A 24,696-nucleotide genomic window follows, 5' to 3' on the forward strand; every position below is an offset into this window, starting at 1 on the left:
TTTGTTGTTTTTATATTTTAGTTGATTTAATGAAAGTCAAATGAAGGTTTACAATTTATGACGTATAAAAAAAACTACTTACTAGATAAAATTATCTCGTTCGTGTTTTTTTTCATTTTCTTTTCGGACTGACTATTTAACTCAATATATTTGTCGGACAAGTTGATATAAGCATTTAGAATAACATTATCTATCATTGCTATTTTTGTCCGACATGCATGTACGAAGAGCCATAGTGACGTAATATCAACATCTTTGGGCTGTCGGACTCTCCATACGCAGCGTGATTCTTGTCGGACAAGTTGACCATAGTTTTTAACAGTTAATAGTTTAGTTAATAGTTTTTAACTTTATTAAACAAATTTGAAAAAATTAAAATTGTATGTACGAAGAGTCGTAGTGACGTCATAGCGACATCTTTGGAGTGTCGGACACTCCAGACGCGGCGTGATTCTTGTCGGACAAGTTGACCACAGTTTTTAAATTAACTTTATTAAACAAATTCCAAAAAATGAAATTGTATGTACGAGGAGCCATGGTAACGTCATATCGACAATTCCAGGAGTCAAGCATTCGAAAACGCAGCAGCGCGGAAATTTTTCGCATAGAAAAGTTTGTCGGACTCATCGTAAACAAGGCACTCAGAAAGTGGTAAATTTGTATGTATCAGAAAAAAGTTAATTCCGTGTACTGGGGACTATAAACTTTAAATAGTTGCTGTGTTTATTATAACTTATACATTACAATTAAAACTTAATGCAACTTGTATTTGACAAAAATATAACAAAACTTGTAATAAAATTTACAGTTCTCTATTTTTTAAATATATAATATTATATAATTATTTTTATGTTTTTGCATCCGTATAAGTATATAATATTACATATTATATTATATCCGTAATATTATCTGTACTATACTTTACGACATGGTCTCTACAACATCTCCGAACGTTTTGCCAAAGATCTTGGCTTAATTCATTATGTAACAATTTTTTTTTTGGGAAATCACTATATCATAGAAAAAACGCTTTCAGTTTTCAACTTTGAAACTATTCTCTCATATTTCGGACTTCGCACCGAATTCTAATTACTAGATAGGTTAGATTTTTTTTTTTTTTTTTTTTAAAGATAGGTTAGATTTATAATAAAAATAATAATTACGTTTAATATTAAAAACGTAACTTAACTTTTGCAAATTTTAAACACAGCAATCAAATACCAACCTACAATGTAGCATTGCACAAAGTGAAACATAACTTTGACAATTTAAATACAGCAACAACATGGCCATGTGCGCGTATAGCGCGGGGTGTCGCGGGCATAATCTAATATGTTGTCAACCCGGGGAAAGCACAGGATAATCAAACAGTGTCCAAATTGATTTAACCAAATATTTGCGACGTGACTTAAATAAAACTACGAGGGCGTTGTGTTTTGGTGTTTATTGATTAGGGGATGTGTGCAGTTCCTTAAATTGTAACAAAGTAAGGGGTTGCCGTAAGTTGATTATGGACGCGGAATGTTCTTATTGTTTAGAATTCTTAATAATACATTTGATTTGTGTAGGTATTATGTAATTTCTTTATTATGAATAAGATTAATTGTATATCGCTCTTGTTTGTCCTTGCAAATTGTTCGTGTCAGGTTTGAGATTCGATTATAGAAATTAGCCAAAACATCGGAAATTTTCGAGAATTCTCCGGTGATCATTTTCTCGCAAGAGGCGAAATCGACGCTTCCATTCCGTTCCATTCCGCGGCACGGCGGTGTAAATTGAGCCTTAGACAACACTGTATTTAAAGATACCTTTCTATCACACAATCGATTGTTTTATTCGAGAGTTCTTCGGTCTAGAAGAAAACTGAGTACAATAATATTAGTTCCACTTGTACCAAATTGACTCTACCATCTAGAGTTATTCGGTCTAGAGGAAAACTGAGTACAATAATATTAGTTCCACTTGTACCAAATTGACTACTATCTAGAGTTCTTCGGTCTAGAAGAAAACTGAGTATAAGAATATTAGTTCCACTTGTACCAAATTGACTCTACCATCTAGAGTTATTCGGTCTAGAAGAAAACTGAGTACAATAATATTAGTTCCACTTGTACCAAATTGACTCTACCATCTAGAGTTATTCGGTCTAGAAGAAAACTGTGTACAATAATATTAGTTCCACTTGTACCAAATTGACTCTACCATCTAGAGTTATTCGGTCTAGAAGAAAACTGAGTACAATAATATTAGTTCCACTTGTACCAAATTGACTATACCATCTAGAGTTCTTCGGTCTAGAAGAAAACTGAGTATAATACTAGTTCCGCTTGGACCAAACTTCTACCATCTTTCCAGACGGAGCATCGAACATGCTGCGCCTGCGGGGAGCCCATAGCTGACCGCTTTCTGCTGGAAGTGGGTGGGGGAGCCTGGCACACAGCTTGTCTGCGATGCTGCGTCTGCGCTGTGCAGCTCGACCGTCACCCGTCATGCTTCCTCCGTGACCGACAGGTCTACTGCAAGCAGGATTATGCCAAGTGAGTATGATTGAAACGAGGTAAGGTTAGAATTTGTTTCGAAGGCTCTCCAAAGATGCGACAATGTGGTTTTAGTTTGATGCGGACACTATAGGCTCAACTATGTATTTTTGGTTTATTCATAACTATGTATCTAGCTATAATATACTCGGAGTATTATACTTGTCAAGGTGCGGCCTTGACAAGTATAATACTCAGAGATATTTACGGGTATATGTACTTAACTTTAATTTAATGTAGAGTTCGACTCAATAGGTGAAGTGTTTTATTAACATCTTCATTACATTAAAATTAACCAATTATTTAGTATCTCTAAGAGCGGGCGTAATGTTTTTGAAACTTCAGCACAAATTGTTGGCTGCTTTGGTTTCTCGGGTTTCTTTTTTAAATTAGTAAAGTTTAACATTATTTTATGCTTTTGCGAATTTGCTTGCTTCTTCCAGCGACTACGTAATATGTTTGCCTTTTGAGATATCTCTTAACGTTGGGCTATATTATTGTCGATAGTCTAGGGTACTTAGTCAAAATGCATACGCTGGGGCAAAGCTAGAAATCAAAAATGTATAGGACGTTACGCAAATCGTCGCTACATCTCATCGAGTATCTAAGTTTGCTGTTGGATTCGACTAAACACCCTGGACCGTGATAGTAATTGTCTATCATAGACAAACGTGGGGAAGCTTTATCCATACTAATATTATAAATGCGAAAGACTGTCTGTCTGTTACCTCTTTATGCCCAAACCGCTGAACCGATTTTGCTGAAAGATGTGAAGATACTTTGAGTCCCGGGGAAGGACATAGGCACAGTTTACTAAATAGTTACTATGTAAACATAGGGTAAAATGTACGGTTCCCACGCGATAAACGAACTGTGGTGCAACGTTCTATTTGCGGGTGTCCTCTAGTAACTAATTATGAATTTTCGCGTGAAGGCCGATTGTGCATTTGTGCACGTCCAAAACATTTTAAGATTTGAATATCTAGCATTAATTTCTATACAACATACCTACTGCGCCTGCGTCCAATTAACCTTCCAAGTATTCATAGTTCGTACCAATTTCCCGAGTCATCCATACCACTTCGTAGTGATGCGACAGCGTATTATTCGATACTCGATAGTAATATGCAATACGAACTCTATTCGATAGTTTTATAAGAAGACTAGATGATGGCCCGGGACTTATAGTTATATCTCCATACCAAATTTCAACAAAATTGGTTCAGCAGCTTGGGCGTGGATAGGTAACAAACAAACTGACTTTCGCATTTATAATATTAGTGGGATAATTTAAAAACAAGTCAAATACTACACTAGTAAGTCCGGCAAAAATTATATATTTGTATAATTTTTTATTTACCGCTAATATTTTATTATTGGATCTAGGACAGCGTTACTTGAAAAATACTATTTTGATTTTTAGATTGACCAACACGTATCGTGAAACATTCGATTTACCAATGAATAATAATAATTGCCATTCTATCCGTTTCATATTTTTATATTATAATATATAAACTGCAATATTTCTTCTACAAAATTGTTGAGGTCGTTTTGTTTATAGGTACTCTCTTTAATTTAAAATTATATATAACAACGATTATTGTCTACTTCTATAATGGTAAAATATCAACATACTCGTTCTACTATATCAATAGATTTAACACCTCCCTCGTAGGTATCGCGGACACATTAGATTTTCAATTGCTATGCGGCAGCCGGCTGCCGCTTGGGGATTGATGAGTTAATTATATTGAAATTCCAATCCCTGCATCTTTACAGAGTCGATACGCTTTGATGTTTGAACGATATTTGAGGTTTTTAAGTTATTTAAATAATTACGAGTAATATTTGTCTCTGTGTCTAAATACACCATCCCGAAGTTACGCTGCGGAAGTTCGGCATGATTACGTCAGCAATGTCAAACGCATACAATATAACGCGACGTTATTTCGGCATGGTGTGTCACCGGTAGGTAATTTAAAATACATTAATCACAAGCGTAATCATGCCTAACTTCGGCCGCGTTTTAACAAGTGTCTTGAATTACAAGTGCAGATAACTAATAATTCCTTAACTCCACATTCATTACTAATCAATCGATATACCTTGACCATTGAATTTTCTAATATGAATATCGATATTCGTCTCATCACTAGAGAATCGATATGCTTTGATGTAGTGTCGGTCGGGTTTGTTGTGTGGTATGCGGCCGGTGTGCAGACCTCTGACCCTCGCTGTGTGGCCATGATGATGATCACATTTCAGTCATACCATCTTGAAGAAGAAAAAAATAAAGAAATATATCCACAGCCGAAAATATAACTGCCCCCTTTTTGGAAGTCGGTTAAAATCCACAGTCGAACGTAGAACTTCCTCCTTTTGGAAGTAAGTACACAATCGATGACAGAAAAATTATGAATAACTTACACGTCTTATATTTTAGCTTATTTTTATATTCATAGTTCATAGTGCTATGTAAATTTAGGGATACGTAGCCGTGACTTATAGAAGCAGTTTTAAAGTTACGAGGGAACAGATGAACATCCATACCCACATTAATACATTACACACAAACATACATACCTACATACATATACAGGTGAAAATCATAACCCTCCCTTTCGCTTCGGCGTAGTCAGATAATAATAGAGAATACTGAACAACATTTACGATAGAGGATCAAACGAGTGGTATTTTGTATTGTTTTGTAAGCAATCTCTCTTAAAACAAATAAAATTGTTAAGAAATCTCAGAAGCCCCGCCCGTTTATTTCAAAAGATTATTTGTTAATTGTAAAAAGTTGAGAAACCATGAAGCCGCACAATGGGTGTGATGAATAATTAGCAATTGTTGTTAGTTTTTTTAAAATGTTAAGTATACGGTACGAAATAAATTTATTTTCTTTCTTCTTTCTAATAGGATCCTGTTTACCCACCCTTTGGGTACGGAAATTGTTTAAGTAAGAATTCATGAAGCCTTCTGATTAACGGAAAATATTTTCTTATTTTTTTATTTATTTATTAGTCATCTTGAGGTAAAAAAGTAGGAAAACACACATAGCCGAACATTGTCATAGCTTTTCAAAATTTATGACGGTTTTTGGGGCATACAATCCAATGCCAAAACGTGAAACGTCCACGGAGCTAATACTAAGAGGAGGTGTTGTAATCAAGTTTCCTTTGAAACGACGCGTGACAATTTGCGGGGTGAGGGGGTGTCAAGCTCCACCCACTTCTCAATATTTCATCTATCGACTACAAGCCAAACTACTAGCTTAGGTCGATGTTGATGTTACTACGTAGTTCAACTATCTTACACTAGATGTCATTTTATCTTGAATATTATGGGACGTACTACGGCCCTGGATATTTTTTACGTTTCAAATAGTTATCATAGGTGACGACAGATGGGGGTTTATAAGTAATATCATAATAAAAGCTATATAATCACGGTTTTAGCTATTAAATGTGTTTAAGAATAAGTGTATAACGGTTTTCAGTATTCAAGTATGATTATTGTAAAAAACTTATGCAAAATTATACGCATTTACGTCTGTATTATCTTTCAAAGGTTTTGCCACCTAGTGTCAAGTAGTATAATTAACGCTGAAAGCTGAAATGTTCTAGAATTTTTATATTTAAATTACATTTAAAATTATTTCCAAATGAAATGTGATGATATTTATATTATCAGAACGTCTGTCGGAGTGTTTTCGACATTGTAAAACACAATACTTCATCCTTTCCTTGTTAAATACGCAGAAAACACCAATTTATTGGGAGTCTCGTTACGTGTGCACCTGACAAACGCTGAAAGTGTACTGACTTAAGCCCCGCCCACAATGATGACGTCAGGACCTAGTTGAAAATCACAGTGCACAGTTGCTTAGGCCAGCTCCTCTTTGTACGAGCTCCGTGAAAACGTCTTTACATAATAAAGACGTTTTGACAAAATAACCGTTTTTAATTTCTGCATACCTGAAATTATATTAAAAAAGACTTTTTCAGCGACATCCTTACACACAAACCTCGAAATTCTCTTTTAGGGATAGGATTTTTCAAAAAAAGAAATATTTTTCTTTTTTTTGCCCTTTTAGGAGTAGAATTTGTAAATAATAATATCTTTCTTGTCAAAAGTAGTTTACTTAAAAACTTGAAATCTCTCACACACACACAGGAAAAACTTGAATTTTTTTTTATTACTATCAAGCTATTTTTTTTATTTTATTTAGGTGGGAATGTGTGGTGGGCCAAAGCCCGTATTCCTACTCCTCCTATTTTCTTCTGATTAAGTTCTTTGCGGGTCCTAAGACAGCTTTAGCATGTCCCTCGGGCGGGTGAGATCATATCAAAGGGTTTTCGTGGTCTAATACCGCTGTTGATCCTGGCGACACAGCACCCGTAGACAAGTGGCAAAACGCTAACGCTAGTCGCTAGCGCTACAATATGTATGGATTTGACATTAGTAATCGCTAGCGAATGCGAAAAGCGATGACTTATGTCAAATCGCATACATTTTGTAGCGCTAGCGTTAGCGACTAGCGTTAGCGTTAGCGCCAGGTGATACAGTAGTGGGATTGTGTGGTGGGCCAAAGCTATTTTTTATGAGTAGCTTCATTTTGATAAGACGAACAACATTTTTATCTGCGAAAAATCTTGAAAGTGGTAGCTAACAGAAATAGAAAGGATTTCATATTTTAACTTGATGGTCCTAAAATATGGATTGTTCTATTTGTAGGACAATGTTACTCTTAAATTATATAACCTATCAATATACAAAAAAATCGGCCAAGTGCGAGTCGGACTCGCGCACGAAGTGTTCCGTACTGTTATAGGGCAAAAATTGGCCGAAAATTGTGATTTTGTATGGGAGCCCCGCTTAAATTTTTATTTTATTTTAATATTATTATTTAATATTAAAGTACACATACAACAAAGGACTCTGTGAAAAATGCAAGTACCTCTTGCCATTGTTGATATAGAGCAAAAAAGTTGTATGGGAGCCCCCTCACTTATTATTAATATTATTTTGATTTCAGTATTTGTTGTTATAGCGGCAACAGATGTACACAATTTGTAAAAAATTCAGAAGTCTAGCTATAGTGGTTCTTGAGATACAGCCTGGAGACAGACAGACGGACAGACAACGAAGTCTTAGTAATAGGGTCCTGTTTTCACCCTTTGGGTACGGAACCCTAAAAAACCAGCTCGTTAGGGTTCCGTTATAGGGTTCTGTAATCAACAAAACTTGGTCACAAAAAATTTGCTTGTTAGTAGTAAAAAAAAATGTTTTGGGGCGCCCGTACATACTATAAGTATTTTTGTAAAATCAGAAAGCTCAGAATAAGAATAAATTGTATACTGTATACTATAATATTATATAAAATACATGTATCCTATATAAATTACGTTGCAAATAAATTACAATAAATTGTGGGTATAGAAAGCATAAATACAATTATTATACTGCACCAAAAATAATGCAGCCTCATAAAAACAACACCGAAATCAGTTACGTTTAATAATACTAAAAGTTAAACCATAAATAAAAGGAAAGGATCACCGCTACAGAATTACATTTATAAACGGCGTATAAAACCATAGAAACATAGAAACGAATCGAAATTAGAATGTTCTATAATGGCCCCAGGGTTATAACGGTCCATGAGTTATAGACGCGCTGCCAATACGAACTAATTGATTCATTAATCCGTATATAATTAACAAAAAGAATCCCCCATCACAGCCCTAATAAACAAGGCGAGTAACAGGTGTGTGAGAAAAAGACGCCATGTACTATCACAGAAGTTGATTCTGCAGTTGGTGGACCTACGTAACTTGGTCGCGTTATGTTAACCCCAGCGTATAGATCCCGTCTAACATTGATATGACAGAACCCGACCAAACTATGACGTATGTCCAGCACGTAGGTCCAGCACCCGCTATGAATCAACTTCTTCGATGGTACCATTTAATAAAATCCCGCCTCGAGTGTGGCAACAAAGCGGTGACGGGAATGTTGCCAGCGTAAAAAATACCGCCCGATGACTTGCAACTCTGGCGTTTTCATTTGTCATTTATTTTGATTGTGATAAGTCGACGCGGGATATGTTTCAATCGGGTGACGCGACCACCTGGCTGAAAATTTCCGTTGTTGTTTTGCCTCCAACATAACCTTTATGTGAGTTACTTAAGAGTCACTCGCATAGATTTAAAGGTAAGATAACTCAGGACAACAGAGGAATGAACTACTGGTAGTACATAAGATGCGTATCTGTTCCACTTTCTAGCAATTGATTTAAATTATTTTAACTAGGCTAGTAAGTGAGAATATGTTTGAGAAAAAAGGTGAAGCTGAAACTTATTTTTTTTTCTGTTTTGATGAGCAGAACGTAAAGATAAGATGCTTGTGTTAGTACTTAGTATAATCGAGATATGTACAAAAGTACGTATCCCCAAAAGGGGATATATGTGTGGAGGCCGCAAAGGTAGGTAGATCTTCCGAGTTCCGACCTAGCGAGGTGTTAAGGGTCCCGCACATTAACAGTCCCCCTGCAGGCTCTGGTCGGCAGGATGCCTGACAGTCATTGACCGCAAAGAATTCTATTTAAACTTGACCGTCGTTACAAAATCTACAAAATCGTCAGGGGAACTTTGAGTCTGTGATCTTTCCCGATTAACTGCCAGGCTGCGGCCTGCCGGCGAACTGTAAGTGTGTGTGGCCCTTTATGCTCGGTCAGGCCGAAGCCCACATGATTGATTTCAGCTGCTGTCGTTACATACGAAAGCGACGTACAGTAAACTTCGATAGAGCGATGCAGGCATGTGGCGCTAATTGTGTGTACCGCCACATTATATATTTTGCTAAACACACGATGATTTTTTTATTTTTTGATCCGCTCAAGTAGGTACTACTTGAGCGGATCAAAAAATAAAAAAATCAGCCAAGTGCGAGTCAGACTCACGTACGAAGGGCAAAATTAATTAAAAAATGTGTTTTTTGTATGGCACCGCACCCTACGAATAATAAAAACTAAGGAAAAGTAACTCCGTCAAAAAACATGCTCTACAATTATTATTATACTTGTCAAAAATTTGTTTTCAATAGATTTGCAATATTTAGGTGGCCTTGAGCGGTATTAGGCTGACGCGGCGTTATAATATGACAGTTCGAAAGGATTAAGGTTGGGTTGCACCAGAGGCGTGGTTAAAGTTAAAATTATGGCCAAAGTTATGGTTATAGTTAAGGCTTATTTAAGTTTAACCTTTACCTTGACCACAGAATTTGACAGAAGACGTTGCTGGTCCGATAAGGATTTATAAGAACGTGGGTGGGGGCGCTGCTGGTAAAGGAGAACTGTCAAAAATGGCGTTATTGTATGATGACAGCGTTAGTTCCTTTTTTCGCCACGTCATTTAAAGCCTTGTCGAGCTCTATGGTTATGGTTAAATATGGCGTCTTGATGGCGTCCATTTTTAACTTTAACCAAAGATTTGACATTTTGCATTGTAGTTAAAGTTATAGTTAAAGTAAGTTGGTGCAACCCACCCTTAAACGGTAATAGTATGGGATTACGTTTCCGTAGTTTTTATTATTCGTAGGGCGCACCCTTTAATAATTGTTTGGTTTATTTAAAAAAAAAAATTTTAATTAAGTATTAAAGTTTATTTACAGAGCTGAGTATTTTGTGGAAATGTCAGGTGCATATCTACCTGTAATTGTCAGCATTATCTGAAAATTCAACTTTAGAAAAAGTATGGAAGCCCTCCTTTAATATTTAATTTATTTTGTTTTTAGTATTTTTAGAGACAGATAGACGGACAAACATCGAAGTCTTCTAGTAAAAGGGTCCCGTTTTTGCCCTTTACCCTACGGAACCCCGGAAAGTAACGTTTTTAACCCATCAAGCCCCGTCATCAAGGTGAACGAGACACAATAGAATAACGATAGATTTCCAAGAATCCAAGATCGAAGGATTTAATCAATTTAAGAATCTCTAAATAAAATTAAGCGAAGTGATAACCTCCTCCTTTTTGGAATTCGGTTTAAAAATAAAGCGAAAAAAGTAGAGTGATCTCGGTGCCATAAATCAGAAAAAAGAAAGAGGTAGAAGAAGTGCTGCTACGGCTTTCCATCAATCTCATAATATTATTATTCGCGAGATGCTTACTCCGCGATTCTTCTCGACGATAGTTATCGGTCTAGTGGTACGCAACATTTATATTCCTGGATGTTTAAAAAGTATATTTTGAATTAAAAAAAAATAATTTCGAATTTTTAAAGCAAGAAAAATTCGAATTTTCCTCACCCAACCAAACGTTCGTTTTCCTTTAGGAATCACAATAGTTCGTGACGTTCTGACAAAAAATATACGGATCGTGATTCACAGGTTCAATTACAATAGGTCACGCCGTGGTTCGATTCTCGGGTACACCCTTGACATTAAGTGATGATGCCACACTCGTAATCATGTATTGAAGAAACCATTGTGACTTGGACACTGGACAGCTACGTATTCGTAGAGAGATTTCTATGACTATGACAGCTTATATTGTGGCGAAGGTTTGCTTTAGAAGGAAGCATAATATCTTCTAAATGTAAGAAAGAAAATATCAATAGGAGTGGAGTCATGGCGCTGAAAAATACTGAAATGCATGGGCGTACCCACGTAGGGGACTACCCCTACGTGGGTACTTTCCAGGGGGGGTACCTACTAAGGTACCCCCCCTGGAAAGATAAAATAAGCGTCAATTTTCCTGGCAAGTGGGATTTAAGAACGTGTTGCCTACTATGCGTGTATATTATTAGTCAGATTAATAAAAGTCGAAACAGGTAGATTGCCCCCCCCCCCCCCCCCCCAACCCCTTTGCTAAAATCCTGAAATGTAGGTACTCACGTTCTAGTGACGGAGACATATTATGTCTTCTACAGAGTGAAGCCATAGCCGGTGTAATAGGAGGTAAGAGAAGCCGATAGGAAATGAGTTTAAAAAATTACATATTTAACAATCGAGAAGTCACAAATACATGGTTGTCATTTGTTTCTGCGATCAATCGCCCTGTGATACGATCCCAAACTTCCATAACTTCATAAACTTATAATGCAAAATAAGTCTATGCATAACTTCATAATTTTAACTCTTATTTGTGGCACAGAATATATATTAGTAAGTATTTAGTTGTACCAATTGATGATAAGAAATTGACTACGGCTACCAGAAAACTCCTGTGGGCAAGAACTACAAAGTTCTTGCCCAAATGAGTTTTACTACAAAGCCTAGTACCTATTATGTCCTGCTACTCGACTACCCAATTTTCATCAAAATCGTTGAATTATCGGACTTTAATAAAAGTGTTCAGTCTTAATTTTCCAGCTGATTTTTTCTCTTTGTGATCAAAAGGCAATTAAGAATGTACCTTCTCAAACAACAGTAACGAATTATGCTCAAGTGTTGCCATAAACAGAAAGCACATTGGAAGCGCAGTGACATAAATTGGTCATATCTATACCAATTTAAAACAAACTGCCAAATATATTATAACTATAACTAACCTGCTTAATAGTTAAAAATAATCATTGTTTGACGAGCCTGGTCACACTGAATAATGAAGACATGTTTGGATGCAGTGAGTAACTAACAATTTTAAAATATTCCTTTTTGTATACATGACGGCTTTGGGACCGCCAAAATTTCAGAGCTTCCCAAATGCCATTTCTTTACGACGCCCCTCAACACAGCCCCAAAACTTTCTAATTTTAGAACCAGCCTACATAGGTTATCATATAAACACTATTTGGATATTTTTATTTTTATTAGGAAATAATGATCAAATCAAAACAAAAGCATAAATATTAAAAGAGATATTTATGAAAGATATTAAAGCCAGCAAGGCTGGCTAATGTGAGGGCTGCGCTTGATTTTCTGAGCATAGCTTCGGAAACCGGGGATTTAGACTGCCCGGGAATCCCGGGATGTATACAGTCAATCATACATCCGGGATAATGCGCGCGGCGCTCAATCGATTTGGTTATGTTGACAAGTGACGCCCCTGAGACAATGTCGCGACGCCCCGGGGCGTCGCGGCTAGATGATGAGGTAGGTAAGTTTCAGGATTTGTTCAAATTATAAGTGAAAAATGAGTAATTGCTCTTAAGTCTTATGTTGTAAAATGTAAGTTACCCACTTCATCCACACACGTCTTCAATTCCAATTTGCAAGTGTTGCCATGAGGGCAAATAAAATATCGCCTCGCCGGCGGCAGTTGTAATTATTGTTGATATACCTGCATTGTTTATTTAGTGGGGGTTTTTTATCAGTAGCCGGTCGTGGGTTTTGTTTTAGCACGGCATATTTCAATTTTGTCCATGATGTATGATATTACTTCGAATGTTCTCGTTTCGATTAAACATAAAAATATATCGAATAATACACAACCTCCTTTTTGGTAGGGTCAATAAGGGTATTTTAGGAGTTCCATTTAAAAATAAGACGAAATAATTAATTTCTGGATACTTATTCTAGTTTGGCTTTTTGCTTAGAAGTTAGAAAGCACAGATTGAGGTATTTAAAATAAAGCCAAATATTCAGATTAGGTTTGACTTATTAAGCCTAATGTGAATATTTGTATATAATTTTGTCCATTTGAATGTAGGATATCATTTAACGCTCATTTAAAAATATTAACTGCGTTGTTTCTCTCGGTCATTGTATAAAGGAGATAACAGTTTAAAGCTATCGATAATCCAGCAATAAGTTAACACTTTAGTTTTTTTTTATGATGTTATATATTATTATGAAGATAATAATTATGACATATAAATAATTTATTATATTGACCAGCTCTAAGATAATATGATATAATAATTTATCTGTATAGCATGAAACAGAAGCTCAATACGAACACGAATGCACGCAGGTGCAGTATAACTCATTTTAACAACATTTCCAAAGCGAAACAAAATTAATAAGCACGTTTTTACAATACGAAATGAAATAATATATTCACACACACGGAGAAGAAAGAGAAAAAAATGTCTCTTATAAGATCTACTTTCATCTGAGTCCTTGCAAATCTATATACATATTATATAAAACTCAAAGGTGACTGACTGACATGGTGATCTATCAACGCACAGCCCAAACCACTGGACGGATCGGGCTGAAATTTGGCATGCAGGTAGATGTTATGACGTAGGCATCAGCTAAGAAAGGATTTTGATCAATTCCACCTCCAAGGGGTTAAAATAGGGGATGAAAGTTTATATATACTAATACTTCTTAACGCGAGCGAAGCCGCGGGCAAAAGCTCGCAATATATAAAACTTAAAGGTGACTGACTGACATGGTGATTTATCAACGCACAGCCTAAACCACTGGACCGATCGGGCTGAAATTTGGCATGCAGGTAGATGATATGATGTAGATGTCGCAGCCGACTAGTTTAAATAGCCGTTCAATCAAACAGCTAGCCCTTTGACTGAACAACGCCATTCAATCACACGGCTATACGTCGTTTAGCCGACTTGTTGACTACAACGTCCAACACTACAGCTAGACGACGCTTAGCCAACTGGTTTGTTTTTGTTTTGGCGACGGTCGCCGGCTGCTGCCGCAGCACGCTCGCTGCGCTCGCTCGGCTCCCTCTGTGTTGTGGTCTAAGTTCTAACCTAACCTAACCAAATTTTAGACTTTCTGGATTGTGTTTGTGTTTGTTTTGATGGGAGGCTATGCCTCCCGAACCCCCCTTTCGGGCTAGGCTGCGTCCATCCATTTCATAATCCCGTAATTTCTCCTCGAATATTTGTTGAAATTTTAATTCACTCGTATGTGCCTCCACAATTTTTGTCTCTTTAATAACACTTGTAACTTTTATTAACTACTTTCTTTCCGAAAAGCAACCACAAACACCAACAAACACCTGCTAGTTGACGCCATATTGTAAATAAAACGCACCTAGCGCCGCAGCGGTGTGCTCTGAACTACTTCAATTAGACGGCGGCTTTTGAATCAGCTGTAGTGTTGAACGTTTTGAGCGACTAAAATATTCAATATAAAAGCTAGACGTGTGATTGAATGGCGTTGTTCAGTCAAAGGGCTAGCTGTTTGATTGAACGGCTATTTAAACCAGTCGGCGGCGACATATATATCCGCTAAGATAGGATTTTGATTAATTCTACCTCCAAGTGGTTAAAATAGGGGCTGAAAGTTTGTAAATAATAATACTTCATAACGCGAGCGAAGCCGCGGGCAAAAACTCGTTATTTCATAAGAATAAGCCCGTAATTTTTAAATACACAAGATAGTTACTTATTTTTGTGTTTTGTTAAGATACTATACTTTATTATTTTATTAATTAAATAAAAACAGTTTGGAGTCGTGTCTTCATAGTTCATACTTTTACAAATTAATAACTGTACCTACCTACGGCGTAGTCCTGCACTTAGGTACTCTACATTTTACAATGAGCTAATTACCAAAGGCTAGATATTAAACTGTATTATACAATACTAGGAGCTCCCCATGCCCCTTTGTTTATCGCGCGGAAGCCGTAAAAAATCTGGGATAAAAAGTATTTCATTCGTCCATTCCCGAGACGTCTCTATACCAAATTTCAACAAAATTGGCTCAACAGTTTCGGCGTGAAGAGGTAACAGACAGACGCACTTTTGCATCAATAATATTATTATGGAAATACAGATGTTTATCTAATATATAAGATTCTCGTGTCACAGTGTTTGTGCGCGAATTCCTCCAAAACGGCTCAACCGAGTTACTTAAATGAAATTTTGAATGTACATTCGTTAGGCCTGAGAATAAAATATCTACTTTTTGTATTGATACTTGAAATAATTTATTTGACAAAACAATGTTTGCCGGGTCAGCTAGTATTGTATAATACAATTATAGTATATTCTGTATAGTATAACACATGCAGTGTTTCGCCCACACGGGCGCAAATGCGAGCTCCATGTTATATGTTAATGGCGCTTGTTGCCGACCATTTTAATTAATTCCCGATTATAAATAAACTTTAAATTGATTGGAAATAAATGTATATCATAACGCGATTGTTATCTAACGCAAATCGGAATATGAAGCTTAGAAAAGCTGTGGTAGGAAAAGCTGGATTAAAAATTAAATCAAACTTATGAATTTCTATCGAATCATAATAAAATACTTTCATCTGTGTATTAATAGTAAATTAGTAGTATTATACAATATACACATTTGGGTCTTATGTATAAATTAAGTATAAAAAATTAAACCCTTTCTTTAAAGAAATATTTTTATTGCTGTGTATTTTGTCCCAATTTTAATAACGCCTGTAATCACTTTTAAACATCTATATCACATGCCTTCTCTTTTATTTATTGTTAAGAACAAGGAGAGAGACGAAATGATTTTAACGATTTACCTGACCAGCTAAACTTAGCAGCTATTAAACTTATAATGTGATAAACATAATTATTTTGTAGTATTGGTAATAACTGAATAACTGAAAACCAATTATAGGTATATAAAGCTATCACTCATATACACTCGTCGACTTTGATGTATTATACTAATTAGACACTGCACTTATTGGCAAAGTGTTTCAGTGTTTAATGTTACATATTGTTTTCCCTAAATAATTTTATATGTCCCACAAAAGATTTTAAAGTCAGGTTACATGGGGTTACATGAGTATCCTTTCCCGGGACTCAAAGTATCTCTATGCCTTTCAGCAAAATCGGTCCAGCGGTTTGGGCGTGAAGAGGTAACAGACAGACAGACAGACACACTTGCGCATTTATAATATTAGTATGGATTAGTATATTATATGATTGTTATATTACATTTTGTGACCACTTTCAGGCTGCGACGATGTCGTCGATACTTTTGGTACATAGTTCAGAAAAGACTTGTTTCGTGTATCTATAAAGTAGATTACATCAATATAGGAGCTTTGTTAAGCTCACAGTGGAACTCATTCGTGCCGTCGCCGGCGGCATCTCACAGCTCCGATATTAAAACAAACGCCAGTGCGCCCAAAACAAATAACTTAAATCATGTCGCCGTGTCGCACGTACACTCACATAAATAATCAAGAAAGTTACTCTAAAGGTGTTCCTTCACCGGGACAATTCGCTTGTAATGCACCAGCTTAAGGGCATCCACACAAAACGGCGAATCCGCATCGCATCGCAATGTAATTTTTGAGCGCAACCGCGGCGGGCGCGGCTGAAAACCGCTCCGTGAGTTCGTTAAAAATTAGTGTTTGGTCAAAACTTTAAAAATCATATTAAATGGATCAAAGCTGCATGTAATAAGATAGCTAGTAGTAAGACTCTCAGAGAGATTTACCTTAGAAATATTCAGTCGACTGTACCTTTTAGAGTTCTTCAGAGTGGGCACTAAAGCAATCAGGGCAGGATTTACAGCGGCGCCCGAGGCCGGCCGGTTTGTCACCGCCGCAGGGTTGACGTACATCAATAGTTAAATGGATATAGGTTATTGGTTGCCGGAGTATACGGATAATTTCTTATTAATATTCCAACGACTTAGAAACAAAGGGCTAAGGCTGCGTTTCCACCGGAGATGTGTTGCTACTTGCTAGACCGTATGAGTTTTTAACATTACTTTATTACGTATAATTAAGGGGCAAACAAGCAAACGGATCACGTGATGGAATGCAACTGCAGTTGCCCATGGACACTCGCAACATCAGAAGAAATACGTTGCCGGACTTTTAAGAGGGCATGCGCTCTATTCTTGAAGGTTTGCAGGTCTTATTGGTCCGGAAATATTGCTGGCGTTCCAGTCGTTCCAGATTTCTGTTTTTTTAGGGTTAGGATTCAGATTTCTTAGAAACAAATGGCTAAACCTGCGTTTCCACCCGAGAAACTTTGCGAGGAATGGGTTTTTTTACTTTTTAATATACACTATACTGCACTCGGCGAAACATGGCGGTAGCAGTCATTGACTCCCTGTCAAAACTTGTCATTTTCTATATAAACCGTGATTGACAATGAAGTGTCAGATGTTGTCAATCGCTTTGTATAGAAAATGTCAAGTTTTTGACAGGGAGTCAATGACCGCTACCGCCATGTTTCGCTGAGTACAGTATAGTTTGACTTTATTTGCTTAGGCAAATAAAGTCTGAGCGATGTTAGCATCGCTCAGAAAATCAATTCTATCGGACCTTAAAAATACTTTCCTTGGATGCCACTTTTATAAGCCCTGGTGGAAACGCAGCTTTAGGATGTGGAATGCAGAAGTTTATAGTTAAGCGTCGAGGTGCAATACTTCACAGTAGGTAAATGTTAAAATGTCTATGAATGCTACTAGGCTTCTGGTTTAGACTTTAGTATAATTATTGTAGAGTTTAAAAATGCCACAATATTAATAGCACAAACATCACAGTAGCGGTGTCTCGTACTTTGCAAATTTGATTGCAATGGAAGTTTTCACATCCTTTAATATATACATAATATTATAGAGATTATTTGGTATTTAGTGTCATATCCATACTAATAATTATAAATGCGAAAGTGTATAGCTGTCTCTCTGTCTGCTACCTATTCACGCACAAACTGTTCAACCAATTTTGCTGAAATTTGGTATTTCAATCCTTTGAGTCCCTGGAAAGAATATAGGATACTTTTTGTCCCGGAAAAATGTACGGTTTCCGCGCAATAAACTAATTTTTGCGCAATGGAGTTGCGGGCGTCTTCCTTTATCTAGGATTTAGGAAATATCGAAATACCGCTTTATTTAGATGATTCTAGATTATGATCTGGAATCATTTTCATGGATAATTACCATACCTATAATTATTGTAAATTAGCTTAAGCTATTATTGTTATTTTCCACTTTTTTGGTAAAAAGTGGCCCCGTGCGAAGACTGAGATAGAAAAATAGAACATTTGTTTCAAATTTATTCAGAAATAAAACAATTTTTATTTATTAATTTTATTATAAATCATCTAAATAAAGCGGTATTTCGATATTTCCCCTTTCTGCATCAAACAGTAGAGTTCCGCCAGAAATCCGCAGTGTACGGGACCACCCTTTTGCGTGGTCATAGCGTCGCGTCACTTATCTCCTCTGTCCGACATCTTCATTACCGCTAGTGTTAAACCTTGTTAATCTGTCACTTAGTTAATTACTATGCGAGGTTTTAATTGATTCAGGCGGCAAAATGTTAATAAGCCCGATAACGGGAGGCTGGAAACGGCCAAATGCAAATACAAGTGAAACATTGCTGGATAATATAGGATCAATTAATATTTCACGTGCACGCGATTCTCGACTCTAAAACCCGAAGTACCGATGTAAACGATACCTAGATTCACGTGATACGGTTCGTACGTAACGAAGATACAGCTTTGATTTGTAATGTAATGTAGTAAAGATTGCATTCGTATCGCTGACTCTATCTATTGATTTTTATTACCCATGGAACCTACAATTAAAAATGATAACACTTTTTTCTAGGGCTGCCTAGTTATATTATTATATTAGTACTTATTGATTTTTTTATTTACTTACAATTATAGACCAAAAATAAAATGTACTTTCTTATTTGAAAACCGCGACATTACCTTGAACATGTAGACAGCGACTTCGCGGATTCTTGGAAATGCTATTGTATTCTATTGTTGTCGCGATCACCGGAGCTCTTATGGGGCTTGAAGGATTAATATTATCAACACATTAATTTAAATCATGCATTAATTTTTTGTAAAGCTGATATCAGACTGGTAATTTTTCGATGATTTTTGTCTTTCACTTTGCTTATCCGAACGCATATACACATGAAAAATGCAGAATCAAAGAAATCCGAGTGAATTATCACTCAAGCGAGCTGTTATCACCTTAAAAGCCGAATTCGGCTTTATGCAAGACCGGTAGCTAAACGCCTTATCAGCTCTGATAATATACATCTCAAATGATCCAGCAAAGTGGATCGGAGTGCAAAAGTAAAACAAAAATGCGAAGAGATATGATTGCGTGTTAATGGTCTCCTGCACGCGTTCATTTAATTAAATATAAAGGTGAGATCAAATGAGCATAACTGCACTGCAGCGATTGCAGTTATTAGGGTCAGTTCATATGCAATGTGACGCATTTGTATGATTTTTTAAAAAGCTATTTAAATTTTGAACAGGCAGGCCGACCCACGGTGGGTGGCAAGTCTGTCAATTGAATTAATATCTTTTTGTATAGTAAATAAAGTTCAGTTTTGAATATTATTTCCTTTAAAAATGCGTTTGCATTGAAGCGTCACTGAACGACGTAGCACGGCCAAAATATTATATTCTTTCTATAAACTTAGAGATACGTCATTCCAGTGGGATATAACCTTCTAGGGGATAAAAATTCATAAAATAATAATAATTAGTCGTAACGTGTCGCGACGCTGCAGTGCAGTTACGGTCTATGCGGCTTTACCTTTACCAGTAGTGTGGTGCCATCTTAAAATAAAAGCACCAGTAAATAATCGACGCCAATAAGTGCGAAATATGCCCATTCATACGGCCGCATTAATGTTTGTAAATATCTCGCTTTGGCTACTTTATAAATTACTTTTTACGGATTTTATCACGGGCTATTAATTATTTCAGAATGCACATTTTACTAAGGAGAAGGAAAATTATATTTCGTGCGATTTGTTTCTTAATTTTTCTGATCAAATAACTTTAACTACTATTTATATATAATAATTTAATATACTATCAATAACTTTTTTAAACATTACCTAGTTTTATTTTATTTAATTCCAAATTATTGACCATTTACAACGAAATTTTTGACTGCGTTTAAACTTAGAAACAACTCAAGCCTAGCCTTTAGAATTTAGATATATTATTTTATAAGAATATTTCGATGTTTAGGTTAAAATAGACAAAGGATTTTATTTTTAAGTGTTTTATAATACACAGAATTATTCAATAGTAATTGTGTCAACCTAAATTTAAAGTTCTTGCTCGCATTGCGACTTGCGTATTATATGTTAATTATATTAATTCAATTATTTACACATGTATTAATAGCATTCAAAGGAATTCTAAACATAAATCCTACATATTTAACATGAAAAAAGGTCATAAATTTATTACATAGCATTGTTATAATATATTTAAATACCACACCATACAAAAGAGGGCATAATATATTATTCTAATTCAACCATTTATTATGCGTTGAGGAAAACAATATCGAAACACCTTATTTGATTATACATAATATAATATAATAAATTTTTATTACTTTATATCATTATTTTTTGTTTGTGACTATTTGATTTTAACCAGCTGCTAGACGCATTGCTCTAGTCAGAAGTCTATTTCCATACATTATAATGCTTCTTTTAAATATATTTACAAATTACTATTATTGAAATAATTTAATTTTAAAATTATTCAAATTTATTAAAATCTAATTTGTTCAAACTTACACATTACTTCACGCTCGATAATCGTTTTTATTAAGAAAAAATAATCGGCCAAGTGCGAGTTGGACTCGCGCACGAAGGGTTCCGTAGCATTAAAGAGCAAAATTGGCCAAAAAAAATTTTTGTATGGGGGTTTAGTTTTTATTTTATTATTATTATTAAATATTAAAGTACACATATAACTGAGGACATTGTGAAAAATTGCCATTATTGATATAGAGCAAAAAAGGTTAAAAAAATCACGTTTGTTGTATGGAAGCCCCCCTTAAATTTTGGTTTTTAGTGTTTGTTGTTATAGCAGCAACAGATATACATATTCTGTGAAAATTTCAACTATCTAGCTATTACCGTTCTTGAGTTACAGCCTGGAGACAGACAGACGGACAGACATCGAAGTCTTAGTAAAAGGTACCCGTTTTTACTCTTTGGCCCAAAGGGTAAAAACGGGTATTACTAAGACTTTTAACTTTTAGGGTTCCGTACCCAAAGGCTTTGGGTACGGAACCTTAAAAATAGACGGTCAAAATACTACAAATCACAATACAAAAATACACAGACACCTAGTAGATCTTCTTACTTGGCCGCTGGACTGCATGCGCACATGAGCAATATTCTAGATAACTTTAAGTTGCAAAATCGTCGCGCATAGACCTCTGCGTGAGTTTGACAGGAAGGAGTATGGGAAGGAACAATAGGCTGCGTTTCCATCGGAGCTGCGTTGCGAATTCCTCGCAAGCATTTTAAGATCAAATAGAATCGCTTCATTTACCTGACGTCGTTGAGCGCGGCGATTCTATTGGATCTTAAAAATATTTCTCCCAACGTTTCATCGGAAACGCATCTACGATAATGAGGCTGTACTGTACAGTACTCTTGTGTCCACAGGAGTTTCGGTGCGAAGTGCTCCAAGTGTTGCCGGGGTATATCGTCGTCGGACTGGGTGAGGAAGGCCAGGGAGCAAGTCTACCATCTGGCCTGCTTCGCCTGCGACGCCTGCGGCCGCCAGCTGTCTACAGGAGAACAGTTCGCGCTGCACGAAGACAGGGTGCTCTGTAAGCCGCATTACTTGGAGACGTTGGATGGGGGATCTATTTCTTCAGATGGTAAAATATTTTCGTTTTAGATCGGATACTTACTACAAATCCTTATCATTACTACTTTTGTGTAGATAAGTATTTAGAACCCGTCTTTAGTTTCATATAGTCTCAGGTGTTTCCGGGGCACAATTAGACTAATCTTTTACTGCAATTATTCATAAAGTTGTGGGAGATATGTTACTTACTCCATGTTGACTAGATTTTGTAAAGTATCAGTAAACTACTAATTTACATTAGGGGCCAGTATCAATGGATTCCGGCGCTGAACAACACTGTTTCAATAAACGTTTCCAGCAGAGTTCAATGGCTTATCGTTACGTATTTCAATATATTCCAGTTTCCAACTACATAATCAATTTAAATAAGCGTTGAAGTCCAGTAACCTAGTATTCATTTTTGGCCTGTTTATTTCCAGACGGTTGCGACTCAGAGGGCTACCACAAGAGCAAAGCTAAGCGGGTGCGGACGACCTTCACTGAGGAGCAGTTGCAGGTCCTCCAAGCGAACTTCCAGCTGGACTCCAACCCCGACGGACAAGACCTGGAGAGGATCGCTCAAGTGACCGGCCTCAGCAAGAGGGTCACTCAAGTCTGGTTTCAGAACAGCCGAGCGCGCCAGAAGAAACACCAGCACACTGGCAAGGGGAAGCAGGCACAAGGTATAGACCGCGTATTACTTTTAGATCGCTTGACGAAACTGGAGGGGGCAATAGAATGTATACAGGATCTACCCACAACGTGTCAGCGTGATAGCGATTTGCCAATAACGACACCTTTCCGCGAACTTTCCCTTCCATTTTTGCTAAGCGATCTTAAAGTCACACGCGGACTATATCCAGACAACATTTTTGCTCAGCGATTTACATAAATTTGCAATGCGAATGAAATGCGAAGTTTTTTTGTATGCACTTTGAAACTTTTAGTTTATTTGCTCAGAGTCCTGTTTTGTTACGCGAATGCTGGTGTTTAGCGATGTTTGGAAGTATGTGTGTTCTATAATATAAGGTTGTGTTTCGCAGTGATGCCTCGTGATTCTGATCCGGTGGGGTTTGGGCGGCCCATCAACCTCCACCTCACATACTCCTTCCAGAACAAGCCCCCGTTTGTGCCAATAGGTAAATATTTTATCATAGACTTGACAGAGAACAGAGAATCGACTAAGCGTTCCCTATCCAACTTTGAAGCGGGCTTTGAAGTATAAGAGAGATGAAATGAGCGTGCGACAAAAAGTTGTCTTAGGGTGGGTTGCAGAGGCGTGGTTAAAGTTATGGTCAAAGTTATGGTTATAGTTAAGGCTAACTTTAACTTTAACCTTAACTTTGACCACAGAATTTGACAGATGACACCTGGTCCGACAAGGCTTGAAATGAACGTGGGCGGGAGGCGCTGCTGGTAAAAAAGAACTATCAAAAATGGCGTTTTTGTATGATGACAGCGTTAGATCCTTTTTTCGCCACGTGCATTTAAAGCCTTGTCGAGCTCTATGGTTAAATATGGCGTCCATTTTTTACTTTAACCAAAGATTTGACATTTTGCATTGTAGTAAAAGTTAAAGTTATAGTTAAAGTAAGTTGGTGCAACCAACCCTTAGCAGACCTACAAGACAGAAATAAAGTTTAATTTAATTTGTTAAGTTATCATAATATTGTTATTCCTCATGAGTATTTAATAATTTTAAACATTTCTGATTCGGTAAAAGTTATATTAAGTACATGTTATTACATAAGAATTTAATATAATTTCAGATGGCACGTCTTTTACTGATTCCTCGATGGACGAACTATCAGAAGACTCGTCCATCCACTGCATGCAGAGTGAAGTGTAGAAGACATAAAAGAAAAGCATTTTACATCCTGTAGATACTTTAGGTTTCCTCGTAGGCAGTAGTTTTTAAATTATTAGATTTATAATATGCATTTAAATCACGTCGTACATGAACATGATAGAGATTATCTTATATCTTTAAACGAGCAATTCTTGTATATATATATATATATATATATATATATATATATATATATATATATATATATATATATATATATATATATATATATATATAATTGGAATCTCGGAATCGGCTCCAACGATTTTCATGAAATTTAGTATATAGGGGTTTTCGGGGGCGATAAATCGATCTAGCTAGGAATCATTTCTAGAAAATGTCATTTTCATCGGATACCGAGCAAAGCTCGGTCTAACAGCTAGTGTAAAATATTAAGTGCAATCACATAAATTGATTCGTATGCAGATGATGGAATTACGTAATTTAGTCAGGTAACATCAAGCCTAGTGGACAGATCATGACTAACATTAACTTGACGTAACCCTACCAAATAACGTAGGTCCACCATCTGCCAATTAAAGAATTTTCTGATGGAACTGACTCTGCCTCGAATCTTGAGGATTTTCATACATTTAAATGATTCGAGATAGTGCTCGATTAACAGTTGCTTAGCATAACAAGGTGTACAAAATTATATACTAATTGCTTGATTAATATTTTTGAATCTGTAATCACCTTGCTATTCATTGCCACTTTTATGGCACTATCTTGGTAAAACCAAGAAAATCATAAGAAAATACTCAATTAAAGGTTGCCAATGTCAATTCCGCAAGCAAA

General features: G+C 36.3%; 1 protein-coding gene across 1 annotated transcript; it reads left to right on the forward strand.

The window, feature by feature from the left end:
* The first annotated feature begins 214 nt into the window (after nt 1–214).
* On the forward strand, nt 215–24,004 carry LOC121738759 (LIM/homeobox protein Awh). The gene is made up of 6 exons (XM_042130993.1): nt 215–220; nt 2,356–2,537; nt 21,863–22,080; nt 22,490–22,732; nt 23,093–23,188; nt 23,819–24,004. The coding sequence occupies exons 1-6, from the start codon at nt 215–217 to the stop codon at nt 23,896–23,898; spliced, it is 825 nt and encodes a 274-aa protein (XP_041986927.1). The 3' UTR covers nt 23,899–24,004.
* The last annotated feature ends 692 nt before the right edge of the window (nt 24,005–24,696 follow it).

The sequence above is a fragment of the Aricia agestis genome, chromosome Z (genome assembly GCF_905147365.1).
Source record: "Aricia agestis chromosome Z, ilAriAges1.1, whole genome shotgun sequence".
Taxonomy (NCBI): Eukaryota; Metazoa; Arthropoda; class Insecta; order Lepidoptera; family Lycaenidae; genus Aricia; species Aricia agestis.

Coding starts and splice junctions, on each gene's coding strand:
- LOC121738759 (XM_042130993.1), top strand. Junction 22,081..22,489: donor GGGATCTATTTCTTCAGATG/GTAAAATATTTT, acceptor GTTTATTTCCAG/ACGGTTGCGACTCAGAGGGC. Junction 22,733..23,092: donor CAAGGGGAAGCAGGCACAAG/GTATAGACCGCG, acceptor TGTGTTTCGCAG/TGATGCCTCGTGATTCTGAT.